This window comes from Saccopteryx leptura, chromosome 1 (genome assembly GCF_036850995.1).
Source record: "Saccopteryx leptura isolate mSacLep1 chromosome 1, mSacLep1_pri_phased_curated, whole genome shotgun sequence".
In the NCBI taxonomy this organism is placed as follows: domain Eukaryota; kingdom Metazoa; phylum Chordata; class Mammalia; order Chiroptera; family Emballonuridae; genus Saccopteryx; species Saccopteryx leptura.
In genome coordinates, this window is record NC_089503.1 from 5,670,270 (window position 1) to 5,686,739 (window position 16,470).

General features: G+C 54.3%; 2 protein-coding genes across 3 annotated transcripts in view; one reads left to right on the forward strand and one right to left on the reverse strand.

The window, feature by feature from the left end:
* LRP5 (LDL receptor related protein 5) overlaps nucleotides 1–11,310 on the reverse strand; it is a 118,372-nt gene extending 107,062 nt beyond the window's left edge. The window contains exon 1 of the mRNA XM_066385798.1: nucleotides 11,092–11,310. Within this exon, the coding sequence (XP_066241895.1) occupies nucleotides 11,092–11,173 (82 nt within the window). The 5' untranslated portion in view covers nucleotides 11,174–11,310. The remainder of the gene's footprint in view (nucleotides 1–11,091) is intronic.
* LOC136406685 (gap junction alpha-3 protein-like) lies at nucleotides 11,205–13,653 on the forward strand. 2 transcript variants are annotated; one of them, XM_066386751.1, is made up of 3 exons: nucleotides 11,205–11,619; nucleotides 12,230–12,373; nucleotides 13,087–13,653. In XM_066386751.1, exons 1-2 carry the CDS (start codon nucleotides 11,219–11,221, stop codon nucleotides 12,273–12,275), a joined length of 447 nt encoding a protein of 148 aa, XP_066242848.1. In that variant the 5' UTR covers nucleotides 11,205–11,218; the 3' UTR covers nucleotides 12,276–12,373; nucleotides 13,087–13,653. The 2 variants fall into 2 exon arrangements, with proteins under 2 accessions (XP_066242848.1, XP_066242935.1); XM_066386838.1 differs by lacking the exon at nucleotides 12,230–12,373 and having other exon boundaries at nucleotides 11,205–11,575.
* The last annotated feature ends 2,817 nt before the right edge of the window (nucleotides 13,654–16,470 follow it).

Sequence of the window (16,470 nt, forward strand, 5' to 3'; positions counted from 1 at the left end):
CTTACCAGTGGGAGGGAGGTGCTGCACGGACAGTTCAGATCCCTACCTCATGCCGTACGCCCCCTCAAAAATCAGACAAAGGCCCTGGCCAGTGGTTCAGTAGATAGAGCATCAGCCCAGCATATGGACATTCCCGGGTTTGATTCCCAGTCAGGGCACACAGGAGAAGCAACCATCTGCTTCTCCCCCCCTCCCTCTCCCCCTTCTCTCCCTCTTCTCCTCTCACAGACAGTGGCTCGATTGGTTCAAGCATGACCCCGGCGCTGAGGATAACTCCATTGAAGCACATCAGCCTCAGGTACTAGAAAAAGCTCACTCCTCGAGCATTGGCTCCAGACAGGGTTGCCAGGTGGATCCTGGCCAGGGCACATGTAGAAGTCTGCCTCACTATCTCCCCTCCTCTCACTTAAAAAAAATAAAAAGGAAAGAAAAATCAGACAGAATGTCTGAATATAAAACACAAAACAGTAACAGTCCTAGAAGAAAATAAAAGAAGAGGCTAGAAAAACAAAGCACCGAACCCAGAAGCCATAGGGAAAGACTGAGAGTTTCGATTATATAAAACTCTTTCAAGTCTTTATGATAATAAACCACCATAAACAAGGAAATAGGACTAGCTCCAGACCAGAAGAAAAATCTGGAAAAAATATACATATATAACAAAGAATTAATGTCTACACTAAATAAACAGCTTGTACAAATCAATAAAAAAGATAAACAACTTGACTGGAAAGTGGGCGGAGAAGAGTAGGCAGTATGCAGACAGACAAATACTAAAGGCTGCACGGCCAGTCCGGAGGGGCATGCAAATCAGTGTTAGAATTGTTACCCAAAGCTCCATTCCCCAGTGAGGACACACACAGGAGCAGCTTGATTTTCCTGTCCCTGTCTCTCTCTCTCTCTCTCTCTCACACACACACACACACACACACACCCTACCACTCTCAAAAAAAAAAAATGTAACCAAAGTGATTTTTTTTTTTTTTTTTTTTTTTGGTGACAGAAACAGAGAGAAACAGAAAGAGGAACAGATAGAAACAGACAGGAAGGGAGAGAAATGAGAAGTATCAATTCTTTGTTGTGGCTCCTTAGTTGTTCATTGATTGCTTTCTCATATGTGCCTTGACCACGGGCCTTCAGCAGACGGAGTAACCCCTTGCTCGAGCCAGCGACCTTGGGCTCAAGCTGGTGAGCCTTGCTCAAACCAGATGAGCCTGCGCTCAAGCCAGGGGCCTCAGGGTTTTGAACCTGGGTCCTCCGTGTCCCAGTCCAACGTTCCATCCACTGCGCCACCACCTGGTGAGGCCAAAGTGATTTATAAAAAACAGAATCTGGTCATTGCCGGTACTGGCAAGCATTCGGGAGAGCATGCCCTCTCGCAGGGTGTGCCTGGTAGGGTATAAATCAGTGCAGCTAGCTGTTTTGGAGGACGACATCAGTATCTTCACACACATATAAATGTGTCTACTCTTTGACAAGGAAAGGATCCCACAGAAATACTGTGTCCACGTGCATAGACACGTGTGACTGGCGGTGCTTGCTGCGGCATGCTATGCAAAAGCAATCGAGCCTGGAAGAACTAAAACACTCCCCAACCCGGTAAAAAGCCATGAAGGACGATATACCCTTCCTGTGACACAGCACTTAGCTCTAAAAAAGACTGAAGATCTGAAAAGATACAGAGAATGCTTACGGTACATTAGCAAGTGGAAGAGACAGGCTATGAAGTGACAGGTAGAGAGCGACTGGGTATATGTAAAAACACATATACATATATTTATATATTTGTTCAAAACAACATAACGTGTAAAAGTATGCATTAAAGGGCTGGTCACCTCCGAGAAAAGGAAACAGGCAATAAAAAAGGACACTCATCCACGCAGAGAGAGGTACCGGGGTAAATGTTTAAGCCATTTATATGTATTCATGTATGTCTTGCATTTAAATACATATTTTTGTAAAAGACAGTGGCCAACAAGCACATGAAAAGATGCTCAACGTGGCCCTGGCTGGTCTGCTCAGTGGATAGAGTACCAGCCACTGTATGAACGTCCTAGGTTCGATTCCCAGTCAGGGCAAACAAGAGAGGCAACCATCTGTTTCTCCCCCTGCCATCTCCCCCTTCTCTCCCTCTTCTCCTTGACAAGTTTGGGTGTTGGGCCCGAGGCACTGGGGATGGCTCAGTTGGTCCAAGCGTAACAGCCTCAGGTGCTAAAAATTGCTGGGTTGGTTCAAGCATCGGTCCCAAACAGGGGTTGCTAGGTGGATCCCGGTCGGGGTGCATGTGGGAGTCATACAGGAGTCTGTCTCTTTATCTCCCCTCTTCTCACTTAAAAATAAATAAATAGATGCTCAACACCATTAGTCACCAGGAAAATGCAACTCGAAACCACAAGTTACCACTTCACACCTGCTAGGATGGCTCGAACCAAGAAAAAAGAGACAGTAAGGGTTGGCCAGGACGTAGAAAAACTGGAACTCTTGTGCTTTGCTGATGAGAATATAAAATACTGCGGCTGCCACGGAAGACAGTCAGACGGTTCCTCAAAAGACGAACCACAGAGCTGCCATATGACCCAGCCAATCCAAAGTTCAAGCAGGGACTCAACCAGATCCTTACACACCCGTGTCCTTAGCTGCATTATTCACAACAGCCGAAGGGGGGGACGATCGCAGTACCCATCAGCGGGTGAATGGACACACACAGTACGCTCTACCCTTACAATGAGGTATTATTCAGACATGAAAAGGCAGGGCGTTTCCACACACGCTACAACCTGGATGAACCTTGACAAACATCACTCTAAAACGGGGGTCCCCAAACTACGGCCCGAGGGCCGCATGCAGCCCCCTGAGGCCGTTTATCCGGCCCCCGCCGCACTTCCGGAAGGGGCACCTCCTTCATTGGTGGTCAGTGAGAGGAGCATAATTCCCATTGAAATACTGGTCAGTTTGTTGATTTAAATTTACTTGTTCTTTATTTTAAATATTGTATTTGTTCCCGTTTTGTTTTTTTACTTTAAAATAAGATATGTGCAGTGCGCATGGGGATTTGTTCCTTTTTTTTTAAATTTTTTTATTTTTCTGAAGCTGGAAACGGGGAGGCAGTCAGACAGACTCCCGCATGCGCCCGACCGGGATCCACCCGGCATGCCCACCAGGGGGCGATGCTCTGCCCATCTGGGGCGTTGCTCTGTTGCAACCAGAGCCATTCTAGTGCTTGAGGCAGAGGCCATGGAGCCTTCTTCAGTGCCTGGGCCAACTTTGCTCCAATGGAGCCTTGGCTGCAGGAGGGGAAGAGAGAGACAGAGAGGAAGAGGGGGGGTGGAGAAGCAGATGGGCACTTCTCCTGTGTGCCCTGGCCAGGAATCAAACCCGGGACTCCTGCACGCCAGGCCGACGCTCTACCACTGAGCCAACCAGCCAGGACCTGCTCATATTTTTTTATAGTCCGGCCCTCCAACGGTCTGAGGGACAGTGAACTGGGTCCCTGTGTAAAAGTTTGGGGACCCCTGCTCTAAAAGAAATACTCCAGACAGAACATAGGGGATGCCTCCACAAATATCTAGTGCCTAGAATGGGCTGATGCAAAGACACATAAAAGCAGATTAGAAGTACCAGGGGCCATGGGCCAGGGGCCCAGGGAGTATGACGGCTTAATGGATACAGTTTCTATTTGGGGTAATAAAAGAATCCTGGAAACAGATGGCAGGGATGGTTGCACAACAATGTGAATGTAATTAATACCACTGAACTGTACATTTAAAAATGGTCGCTCTCAGCTGGTTAGAGCATCATCCGATCATCCCACGCCAAGTGAGTGCAGCCCCCAGTCAGGGTACACACAGGAAGCAACCAATGAATGCACGACTAAATAGAGCAATGAATAAATGCTTCTCTCTCCCTCCCTTCTTCCCTCCCCTCTCTGTCTCTCTAAAAGCAATCAAATAAACAACAAGAAAGATAAAAATGGCAAATTGTTATATATATTTTACCACAATAAAAAAAAAAAAAAAAGGAAGTGTTCTGAATTTAAAATAATCAACTAGGAAAGAGGGATAGCAGAGTCCCAGGAGAGCCGTTTAGAGCCAGCCCATGTTTCCAGGATGAACCACACTGCAGCCCACTATGGGGCACACAGTGGCGAGGCTGTGCCAGGCCAGACCCTAGAGGGACCTGGGGACAGTACTGGGCCTCCGCGTGAGGGATGACTCCCTGCACGATGGCACCAGGCGGAGCCCACATGGCCAGGCACCAGAGGGTAACCATCAACCCGGCCCAGCCCACCAGGCTGACCCACACGGCCCGCGCCTGCCTGCTGCCCAGCCATGCAGAGAAGGACAACGTGCAAACATGCTACTGCCAGTTTGGATCGGACCCCGACGGCTTACAGGCCCACGCAGTGGGTACCACTGTCGTCACGTTTTCCTGATGAGGACCCCCTGCGGGCAGGCTGGCTACTCAGGCCCAAGGCCCCAGCCTCAGGGCCTCTGAAAAGAGACTTTCTGATGAGACCAAAAGCCTCGGGTGTGGTCATGTGCACTGACTGGGCCCCCAGCAGGACAGAGGGCGCGGTGAGGGGCTCGGAGTTGGGGGTCCAGAGGCGAGGGCTGACTCAGCCACACACCGAGGCTCCAGGTGCAGGCCAGCCTGCGGCCCACCGCCTCATCCTGCCAAGGGGCCCTCTCAGGCCTGTTCCAGCCCGGACTGCCCCCTCAAGCTGCACAGAACCCTGGGGGCTCAGCACCACCAGCCCCAGGTGGAAATACAGGCTCCTAGGAGAGTAGCCACCATCAGATTCCTAAAGGAGAGCCAGGCGCCGGGACAGCCAGGGGCCGGGACAGGTAGCTTAGCTGGATGAAGCGTTGCCCCGAGTCACCAGAATAAGGGTTCGATCCCTAGTCAGAGCACTTATGGGAGGCAACCAATGAATGCGTGGATAGGTGGAGCAACAAACTGCTATTTCTCTCTCTCTCTCTCTCTCTCTCTCTCTGTATCTCTTCCTTCCTCTAGCTCTAAAATCAATCAATAAAAAATGAAATTAAATAAAAGGGGCACCAGGGCCCCCAAAAGGCTAATTTACTCTCCTATGTGAGTGAGTCCTTGCTTCAATCAAACCAATCTAACCACTAGAAAATCACACCAAGGCAAACTAAAAGCACTCAAACAATGTAGGTTGAATTAATACCAACCAATAAAGCAAATAAGAAAGTACAGTACCTGGGCCCTGGCTGGTTGGCTCAGTGGTAGAGCGTCGGCCTGGCGTGCGAGAGTCCCGGGTTCGATTCCCGGCCAGGGCACACAGGAGAAGCGCCCATCTGCTTCTCCACCCCTCCCCCTCTCCTTCCTCTCTGTCTCTCTCTTCCCCTCCCGCAGCCAAGGCTCCATTGGAGCAAAGTTTGCCCAGGCGCTGCGGATAGCTCTGTGGCCTCTGCCTCAGGCGCTAGAATGGCTCTAATTGCGGCAGAGCAACGCCCCAAAATGGGCAGAGCATCGCCCCCTGGTGGGCGTGCCGGGTGGATCCCGGTCAGGCGCATGCGGGAGTCTGTCTGACTGCCTCCCCGTTTCCAACTTCAGAAAAAAAAAAAAGTACAGTACCTGTAGAGTAACAGTAACCCCAACCCCCTCATAGGTGGTGTCACCATAGCAACCTCCTAGAGCAGGGGTAGTCAACCTTTTTGTACCTACTGCCCACTTTTGTATCTCTGTTAGTAGTAAAATTTTCTAACCACCCACCAGTTCCATAGTAATGGTGATGTATAAAGTAGGGAAATAACTTTACTTTATAAAATTGATAAAGCAGAGTTACAGCAAGTTAAAGCATATAATAATAATTACTTACCAAGTACTTTATGTCGAATTTTCACTAAGTTTGGCAGAATAAATCTTTATAAAACAACTTACTATAGTCAAATCTATCTTTTTATTTATACTTTGGTGGCTCCGCTACCGCTCACCATGAAAGCTGGAACGCCCACTAGTGGGTGGTAGGGACCAGGTTGACCACCACTGTCCAAGGAGGTTCATAGCCAGAGAGGACCAGGGGACAGAGGACTTGTGATCTGGGTACAGACTGATCACAACCTGAGGTCCCAGCACCACGAGTCTGCCGCCTCCTGGAGAGGTGGAGGCACACCCTCCCTGGGGAGGCCCAGCCCGGGGCAGCCGAGCTCGTGGGCAGCCGAGCCGGGGTCCAGCCGAGCCCATGGGCAGCCGGTGGAGAGCTAAGTCCCCTCACGGGCGCCCGGCAGCCCAGGACAACCTGGAAGCCAAGGCCAGCCCAGGAGCTGTACGGACAACAGGGCTGCTAGAAGCTCAAAACCGGGCAGAACTGATGTAGGCGAGGGCATTCCCTGGTTGGCACACACCCCACACGGCTTAGGTGCACAGGGGGGGTCCCCACTCAGCAGGAGAAGGGCCAGCTGCCAAGTCTGCCCCCAGCTGGCGCTCCAGCCTGGATCAGAGCTGCCAGTCAACCCTCCGGGGCAAACCAGCCCCAGACAGAGACCCTCTCCAGGGCTCCAACTAGACCACGGGGTTAGGACTTTCGAAAAGAAACCTGGATACCTAAGGGAAGGACCTCTCGCATCCTTCCCACAATGGCCTGTCTTCAGAGAACGACCTCTGGGTCTCCCCTAACTCCGCTCCCTGAACCCCACCAGGGCCTGTAAGGCAGAAGGCTGGTGTCCCAATTTTGCAGATGAGAAAACTGAGGCCCAGAGCTAACAATCCACTTTCCAGAGCTGAAGAGAAAGCAGAGACCAGCCCAGCCCAGCCCAAACGGGCAGGCAGGGACCCCGGGCCAGCTCTTTGTGTGACCGCAGCTGCCTCGGCATGTCAGCGCTCGGACTGTGCCGTCCCCAGAATGGCCCCACAGGGGACCTATCTCCGGCACACACACCACACCACCACTTTCTGAGCAAATGTGTCAACAAGCCCCCAAAGGAACAGGGTTGGACGTAGCCCTCACTCCCATCAGAGCCTCCCCCTTTCGGGAATGTGTTAAGAGACGGTCCAAGAGGCCTCCTAAGGCACAGAGGCCCAGTTTCCCTCAGGGCTCCCGTCATACTGGTCAACACACTAAGTCTACCTCCCAGAGACCCTGCTCCCGGAGGGGCCAGCGCAGGCCCTTAGTTTGTCCCCTCGGCTCCCTTCGCCATCAGCTCTCCCGTCTCTGAACAGAGGCAGGAAGATCTCAGGCTTATCTGCCCACCTCCCAGCCCAGCTCACAACAGCTGCCACCGCTCGAGCCCCACTAAGACGTCACTCACGGCCATCAGCCCGTGCCCCCAGCAAGACCAATCCCATTGCCGCCAGGCAAGGGCCCCACCTGCACGGCGGACGACCGTTCAGCCACGGAAAGGAACGAGGCGCTGACACGTGCCCCAATGTGCCTGAACCTCGAAACCGTGAGGCTAGAGAGGAGAAGCTAGACACAAAAGGCCACACGCCACATGACTCCGTACATGACATGTCCAGAACAGGCCAGTCCACGGGGACAGAAAGCAGACTGGTGGCTGCCCCGGGGGGATGAGCCGTCACTGTTTAATGGGTTTATCTGGGGGGGGTGGAAACGTTTTCTCACTTGATAGAAATGTTGGTCAGTGATACAACCCTGTGAGTGTACTAAATGCCAATGAATTGTACACTTGTAAATGATTAATTTTATATCACGTATACTATAGCTCAAAAAAAATTTTTTTTTTTAATAAAAGATCAATTCCACACCTTTCACCTAGGACAGATCTGACTCCAGCCCGTGTTTCCTGTCCTCCCCCTGACCAATGTCTTCCAAAAGCTTCCAACCCTTCGAGATCACATCCAGCCTGCAGCGTGACCTGGCCTCATTCAATGGAGACCACCTGGCCCATGAGGAGACAGAGCTCTGGGGCCGTGGCGGGGGGGGGGGGGGGCCTGGACCCAGCTCTCCCTCAGCTGCACAGTCAGGGAACACCTGACTGCTGTCCTTCCATCCCATTCACATAGGCGCTGAGAGCATCACCAACTACAGTAGGTGCTGATACAGTACCAGGCTGCTGAAACTCAATCTGCGGTAGGAAAGTATTACTGTCCCCATTTTACAGATGAGAAAACTGAGGCACACCAAGGGGGAGTCAGATGTCCAACTCTCTCCCCTTCCCAAAACAAGTAGCAAGACCCTGGGCCACTTGGGCTCTGTCCACACTGTTAACCACCTCGAGACACCCCACTCAGGGTCACAGCAATACATGAGTCAGACAGTGACATCCCAGGTCAGACACAGAGCAAAAATCCAGACTGTGTGATAACAGCTTCTAGACCAGGCATCCCCAAACTATGGCCTGCGGGCCACATGCGGCCCCCTGAGGCCATTTATCCGGCCCCCTGCCACACTTCTGGAAGGAGCACCTCTTTCATTGGTGGTCAGTGAGAGGAGCACTATATGTGGCGGCCCTCCAACGGTCTGAGGAACAGTGAACTGGCCCCCTGTGTAAAAAGTTTGGGGACCCCTGTGACCTTCCAGGCCGGAAAGATCAGGACCCCACTACGCAACAGGAACTGCGTGCGGCTCTGCCACCACCAGCTCCTCACTGGGGACAGGGACAGTGCTAAGGGTTTCACACATGGCATTTAATGCTTCAAAACATTCCAGGGTCAGGGAGACCAGGTGAGGACACCAGACACAGAGAAGTTAGGTAAGTTGTCCAAAGTCAACCAGCCGCTGAGCGTTTAAACCAGGCTGGCCCGATCCCAAAGGCCCCACTTGGCCCCAGAACGCCCCTGCTGCAGGCATGCTGACTGCTCACCTGACTGCAACCCCCCCCCCCCAACCAGTGTGTAAATTCTGCTGAATGCCTGAGTGGTGCAGCTGAAATTAGACGGGTTCCAAATACGACAGATCTCCACAGCAAGCGTTGGACTATACGGGTGGATTGGGTAAATTCTTGGATCCAAATAGGAGGCTTACAAGGAACATGGGCCCTGCCTTGGAAATCAGAGGGTCCTTCGCTGCGGGACGCTCTCAGCGGACTCCATACAACACTGAGTTAACACCCACTGGCTGGGCCCTCCCAGTGGGCCAGGCCCTGGGCTTCTGTAGTGACCTCCCTGGGGAACCCTGGACAGGCTGGGACTGGAGCAGCACTGTGGGGCCAGAGGGGACCAGCCCGGACCATTCCCAGCACTGGGACCACGAGAACAAAGGCACTTCCATGGGCTCAGAGCTTCAAATTGCAACAGGAAGCAATCAGGAAAAATAATTAGCTACCAACTTACTGGTTCCACTCCCGACGGAGGCATAAACTAAACACAGACACCAGGGACATACCCTACAGAGAATGGTCCCTCCTGGTGGTTCTGCAGAGAGATGCCACCTTGTCCTTCCATTTTAAGCCTGGGGTCACCACATCAGCAGGTGCTCTAAAGAGCCACATGCTCACAAGCTTCCTAACGTTAATCAACTCTATTTTTGCCTCATACACCACTGAGCCCCACAGATGAGATCAGATCCTTCTGCTTTAGGGTTCAAACCACACAGTGGTAGGCACTCGACTCCAGCAACATCGTCCCGAAAGGTATAGGAAATTCAAAACTGCAACGAAGTGCAAAACAACGGAGCCAGCTGAGAAACCCCACCTTTTAAACAAACATCTCCCCCCCCCCTCCCCAGAATAAAATAAAATAAAAAACCCTTTTGCCTCTGTGACCCAGGCATTTCCGGGAAGAAAAGGAGCCACGCTGGCCCGAACTACCCAGATACTGTCATTGTTTTGTCGTCACCTTGTTTTGCTAGTATCAGACATGGCCGAGAAATGTAAACAGGCTCCGGAGAGAGATACGTTTGGGGTGAAATCGCCAACAGTCTCCAGGCTAGGGCTGGGGGCAGGGGGACTTGAAGAAACCACCCCTTTTCCATAGCCCCAAATCTCAATGTAGGGGCCGCAGCACTGGGAATGTGACCACAGAGCCAGGCCGGGACACCTCCCTGCAATATCCACACTGGATATATCCAGGGAGACAGCTGTTTGCCTTAAAAAGGCCCAGACAAAGGGACCTGAGGCTCGCTGCCCTCCTCCCCCCGAAAACCACCACCGGCAGAACAGCAGCCCCCAGAGCACAGGATTCGCTGGCCATGTCCACTTGCCCAGCCACACTCCAGAAAAACAACAGTCACGTCCCAGGATAATGATTTAGGTAGCGAGAGACTTGCTTCAAAAACCACATGGCAATCTCCAAATTAAAAGAACATGTGTAGCGTTTCACAGGCGCTTAGGTTTCCTGAGCCCTCCTGACCTCAACTCCACCCCTTGGGACGAACCAAAAGTTGCAGAGAAAGATCCCCAGCCCTAGACCTCCCCAAGGGTGTGCACAACTGAGGCACGAGCTCGCTGTCCCACCGCGCCGCGCTCTGGAACCGCGTTCCCCCGCGGCGGCCCCACGCAGCCACCTCCCGGGGTGAAAACGGGCCGGGCGCCACTGTTCGCGGCCCCAGTGGCCAGACGGGTCGTCCGGGCACCTGGCAGGTGTCAGTGAGTTTGGAAACCGACAGCAACGCTGATGAAAGGCCAGCGCAACAGGCCAGGCCGCCCGACGCCGGGTCTCAGAACTTTCTCTGCAACTTAAATCAGTTCTCGGAGCTCGCAGGCCGGCAGCGCGGCCATCGGAAACAGGCTCGCCAGAGTTCCCGAAGCGGGGCGGCCAGGCCTGTCTCCGGGCCGGACGACCTCGCTCGGTGCCTGCTCGCAGGACCGGGGTCCCCACGGTCCCAGCACGGCCTCGCCCGCCGGCTTCACGCGGGCGCGCTTCAGAGCGCGCCCCGGGGCCCGGGCAGGTGAGGACCCGCCCGCACCGCACCTGGCGGGGCCGGCGCCGCCCGCGCACCCTCCTCGCCGCCCCGGGACGCTCTGGACCGGGCCCTGCGTCCCTGGGAGGGACCCGGACGGCTGAGACAAAGGGCCGCGCGCTGCACCCAGGCGCCGGGGACGGCGTGGGGCAGCGGGGACTCGCGGCGCGCGCCCCAACTAGCCCCCAACTTGCAAAGTCGCTACCGCGAGCTGCGCACTTGGCCGCGAGCCGCCCGGGCCATTGTCCCTGCGGCCCGCGCACACCTACCCGCGGCGGGGGCCAGGCTGCAGCAGAGAGCGAGCAGCAGCAGCGGCGGCGGCGGCGGCGGCCGGGGCGGTGCCGCCTCCATGTTGTCCGGGGCCGGCCGGGCCCGCGCCGCGCTCACTTGGGCTCCATGGCGCGGCGCGGCGCGGCGGCTCCTTGCGCGGCTCCCGGCGCCTGCCGCCTCCCCCTCGGGCGCTGCGAACCAGGACAACGGGGGAGGAGGGAGGAGGCGCGGGAGCGGAAGCCGCGCCGCGTCTCCGCCCCCCGCCGCCGCCGCCCGCCCGCCCGCGCCCCCAGCGCCGCCGCGCCCTCCCGCGGGCGCCCCCCGGAGCCCGCCCGCGGAGAGGCTGCCGCTGCGCTGTGGCTCCGCGGCCCTCCCGCGCCCCCCGCATACCCTGGGGCCGGACGGTGCGGCTCCTTGGGACGAGGGGTCGGGCTCCGGGCTTCCGTCCCGCGGGGCCCCGGGCCGATCAAGTCCCGGAAGCAGGTGTGTCACCTGAAGGGCCTCAAGGACCTGGCCTTTACCTTTGGGTAAACTGAGGCACGGGGGCGGGGCGTGGGGAGGAGTGTTATCTGCGGGCACACACTGAGGCAGTTTGGGGGCTGCAAGCCAGGGGCCCGGAGCCAGGTCTGTGCGCTTTCCCGCGACCGCAGCCGAAAGGGCTGGGCCCGCTCGGCAGCCCCGCGACACCTGTTCGCACTGCGGGTGAGGGCGCCCGGGAAGGGAGAGGAAGGCGACCGCGAGACTGTTCTGGACAGGGATAGAAGTGGATGATGGAGAGACAGGAGCTGCATGGGCTGAGATTGGAGTGGGCTTGAGGTTTTATTTTTAAACTAAATGTACACCCTCTATGTTACTTATGGTACAAAGACTGAGCAAAGACACGCTCATCTGCTTCTAGGCGGACTGAGTGAGAAAGCTCCCTAGAGTGGCAGAACGTACCTTTGACTCATTCAACCTGCAGGGGCTGCCCTCCCCCATCTCCCCGGCTCTGTGTCCACCTGAGCATGGAGCTCCAGCCACCTGGACCCTCAGGGCATGGGAAGGACTGGCTCTGGAACCTTCCCCCCTCAGTTCAGACTTTCGTGCCCTTGGGCAGGTCTAAATATAACCTTCTCTGCACACTTTCCTTTCTTATAGACTAGGGCCACCAGTGCCTAGCTTGCAGGTGCAAGTGTGCAAGTGAACTAGCTACAGGCAACACACAAACAACTGGGTGCTCACGGATGCCAACATTCTTCCTGTATTTGTGACAACTTGATAAAGCTTGGCAGAATGTCTCTGGTATATATGGGGTGTTATTCTAGGGAGGAAGACAAGCAAAAACAAGAAGACAGATAAATTTAAAGCAAACAAAAGCCCCACAACACCATTAACACACTGTGAGGAATGCCATAAAAACTGAAGAGAGTTAGGCTGCGCTGTCTGGGGAATTCTGACCTGGGAAGGTAGGGACGTTTGACAAAGAGAAAGGCTCGTGCAAATGGGGCAGCGGGAGCGGGAGCCATTGTAGGTGTTTAAGTAGCAAAACCCTTGCTGATTTCTCTCTCACACCCCATGCCCAACCCCAGTCGCAAAGCTGTTCACTCTACTTTCAGAACAGATGCAGACTCCCAGCTCTTCTCACGCCTCCACCATCATCACCCCAGTTTGGGTCCCCTCTCACCCCTATGGAGAACCTGCTTCCCACCTGACCCCTTCAGCCTAATCTCAGCAGCCAGAGTAAGCATGTTAAGTCAGAGCACAACCCTTCTCTGCGCAAGAACTTTCTGTGGCTCTCATAGCAGTCACAGTAGAAGCGAAAGGCCTTATGGCCCCTCCTAAGCCTGATCTGGCCACACTCCTCCCTTTTCCTCTCCAAGTTCTTTATGCACCCTCCTTCCTCTCCCTCACCCTGCTCCAAGCACAACAGCCTCTATGCTTGTCCTCAGACAGACAGGGAACACAGCTGCCTCAGGGCCTTTGCACTTGCTGATCTCTTTCTTTTTTTTTTTAAGTGAGAGGAAAGGAGACTCCCTCATGCATCCCAACCGTGATCCACCCTGCCATCCCTGTCTTGGGCCAATGCTCGAATCAACAAAGCTATCCTCAGCACCTGGGACTGACGCTTGCTCGGACCAATCAAGCCACTGGCTGAGAGGGCAAGAGAGAGAAGGAGGAGAGGTACAGGAAGAGAAACAGATGATCGCTTCTCCTGTGTGCCCTGACCAGTGATTAAACCAGAGACATCTGGATGCAGGGCAGACACACTATCCACTGAGCCAACCGGCCAAGGTCGTCTGGAACTCTTTTATCCTAGTTATGCACATGCTTCACTTCTTTACATCTTTATTTCTTCAGCCAGGTCTTCCCTGACCACCTTTGAAAATTGCAAACCACCCCCTCTCCCCTTGCCAGCACTTCCTGCTTCATCTCCCTGGTTTACTTTTCCCCTTTTCCCTGACCGACATCTGACAAACTGAGTGTTTACTCATCTTTCTTCCCTCCATTAGAACGGAAGCCCCAGGAGAACAGAGACTCATATGTTTTCTTCCTTGTGTATCCCCTGAGCCTAGACCAGGGCCTAGCACATAGTAGGTACTTAATATATGTTTGTTGAATGAATGAATGAAGTGAAAAGACTTGATTTACATTTATAAAAGGGGCACTCTGGCTGCTGAGTGAATCCAGGGCTGCCAGGAAAAAAGAGGTTGTGCAGGTGACTGGTCAGCAGGTAGGTACCGTGGTAGCAGCCAGGAGAGATGGCAAAGGGCCCTGACTGTGGGGATGAGGGGAAGGGGCCCAGGGTGGCTCACCATAGGGGCTCTGCTGCTAGACACACTGCATCGCTCGCCCAAAGTTCAAGCAAGTGCAGGTTCTGTTGTTGTTGTTGTTGTTGTTGTTATAGAGAGAGACAGAAATATGCAACATTTGCAGGTCGGGATGATGCTTGAACCAACCGAGCGATCTAGCCAGGGCACAAGTCCAGGTTCTAAATCTGAGAAGCTGCAGATCCTACCCTCAGTGATGCAGATGATTAAACGCAGAATGAAACAAGAATATAAAACACAGATATTGGGATTCTTTATTATCAAGGAGAGAGGTAGCAAGCTTGAACTCTTAGGATGGGAGAATTCAGTCAATAGAGAAGGGCATTTAAGTGAGGAGATGGCAGATGCTGGCAGCAGCTGCTGGGGTGCCCTGGGGTTTCCTGTGCCAACTCGTGATGTCGATTGTGGAGGGACCACCAGAGATCCCCCCAAGAGGGAAGAGACTGTGCCCCAGGTTTCCAGGCATCAGAGCCACACTCCAGGTCACCTGACTCTGCCCAGAACTTTGAGAAAAATCATTTGCAGAGGACAAATGAGAACGAATCACTACTTTATTCTGCAGAATCCCGACACCACAAGGGCAGTAATTTTTAGACTCTTCAGTAATGTAAGAAGCAACCGGAGAAGGTGCTAACCTCCCACTTCCCCGGAAGGCTGCCTGTCACAGCTCGCCGGCCGCCACCGGACTTCTTCTTCGGCCTCGCGTTTGGAAATGTTCATTCTCCGTTCATTCCTCCGACGCAGGCTCCATCGCCGTGGGGGGGGGGGGGCCCTCAGCCGCGGTCAGATCCAATGCTTTCCAGGGACCAGGGCTCCATGGGGGTCCATTGAGGGCCCTGCAGAGGATGCCACCTCAGCCCTGGGACACTTGCGGAGAAGGCCTTTTTGGTTTCCCTCCCAAGCCGGAACATGCTGACTCTGGAGAGTTATTCTGGGCACCAGGGCCCTCCCGCCGGGCCGGGCCCCGTGGACAGAGGTGTGCCTCAGACTCCCAGCTTCCCGCCTCTATGAGCCACACACGCCCTCCTGAGGGCGGCTCAGCGAGGGAGCGCAGAGGGAATGTCCACTGACCAGCCTGTCCTGGGTCCCCATGGGCGTGTCCTCTGCACAGCACTGCCTCCTAGCGACCTGGGAAGGCAGCCACCGGTGCTTGGTGATGGGCCCCCTGCAGAGCTTTATTAGTAGCAGGCCATGGTTTCTATGGAGACAGCTAGGGTGCAAGGGGCTCAGGCCGAACTTCCCCTCTGCGCCCCAGTGTCCTCACTTATAAAACGGGAGTGAAGATACCTGTTCGCCTCATCTTTCTCTCACTGCTCGTGTAAACCTCGCACAAGAGAAGATTTGAAAAAATGCTCTTTGTACTTTGAAGCCCTGCACTCAGGGGAGGTGTGATTGACGTAGGCCCACGACAGGGCGTGAAGGATGGGTGTGCCAGACACGCCCTCGGGGTGGGCGCCCCACAGCCAGCTCGCCTCCTCCTGATGGTTATCAGCCCCAAGTTGCTGCAGCCCTGAGCTTCGGCCCTCCGGGTCACGGGGCACGGCGTGTAACTTGCCTCCTGGGACAGACAGGAGGTCCTGGAAAGCCACGTGAGAGGGTGGCCCACCTGGCAGCTGTGTTTTCCATGCAGATTAAGGAGTTGACGTTCAGGTTTGATGTCCCTTTTTAAACACTTTGAAGTCACCTGCCATGGGTTGAATAGTGGCCCCTAAACAGATATGTCCACACCCTAATCCTGGGAACCTGTGACTGTTAACCTATTCGTACAAAGGGTCTTTGCATGTATAATTATGAACCTTAAGGGGAAGAGATCATCCTGGATTATCCCAGGAGACTCTAAATTCAATGACAATGGTCCTTCATACAGACAGGCACAGAGAGATCTGAGGCAGACAGAAGAGGAAAAGAAAGAAGATGGAGGTAGAGATCGGACAGATGTAGCCACAGCCCAGGAGGCCCGGTGCCCCGAGAAGCTGGTGGGGCAGGAAGGAACCTTCCTGAGGGCCTTCAGAGGGGACACAACCCCACACGTGGCTTGATTTCAGACGTCTGGCCTCCAGACTGAGGGTGGAACTTTCTGCCGCTTGATGCCCCCGAGTACGGTGGATTGTTACTGCCGCCCCTGGGCACGGATCTGGCGCCCGTCTTCACAGACCCTCCTCTCCGGGAAGGGACCTGAGGTCAGGTGAAGCCTCGCCCAGGGCGTTGGCTCTGGCTGATTTCATTCTCTGATGGCAAAGATGTGTCATTGCAACGGAGATGGCACGGCCTATGAAACTTCAAATGTTTACTGTCCAGCCCTTTACACAGATGTTTGCCCACCCCCACACTAGGGTGTCAGGTGATGATACCTGTTCTAGAAAAATTAAGGCAGAGTAAGAGAGTCAAAGGGTACCCTGGCCAGAGAGCTCAGTTGGTTAGAGCCTCATCCCAAAGTGCAGAGGTTGCCGGTTCGATCCCCAGTCAAGTCACATACAGGAACAGATCAATGTTCCTGTCTCTCTCCCCCTTCTTCCTCTCTCGCTAACAATCAATAAATTTTTAAAAAAAATTATTTTTTAAAAAAAGAGG

What these genes read in the sequence shown, in the direction of transcription:
- LOC136406685 (XM_066386751.1), top strand. Translation starts at nt 11,219, where the DNA reads ATGGCGCGGCGCGGCGCGGCGGCTCCTTGCGCGGCTCCCGGCGCCTGC. An exon ending in GACCTGGCCTTTACCTTTGG is followed by an intron (nt 11,620 to 12,229) that starts GTAAACTGAGGC and finishes CCTTTCTTATAG; the next exon opens with ACTAGGGCCACCAGTGCCTA.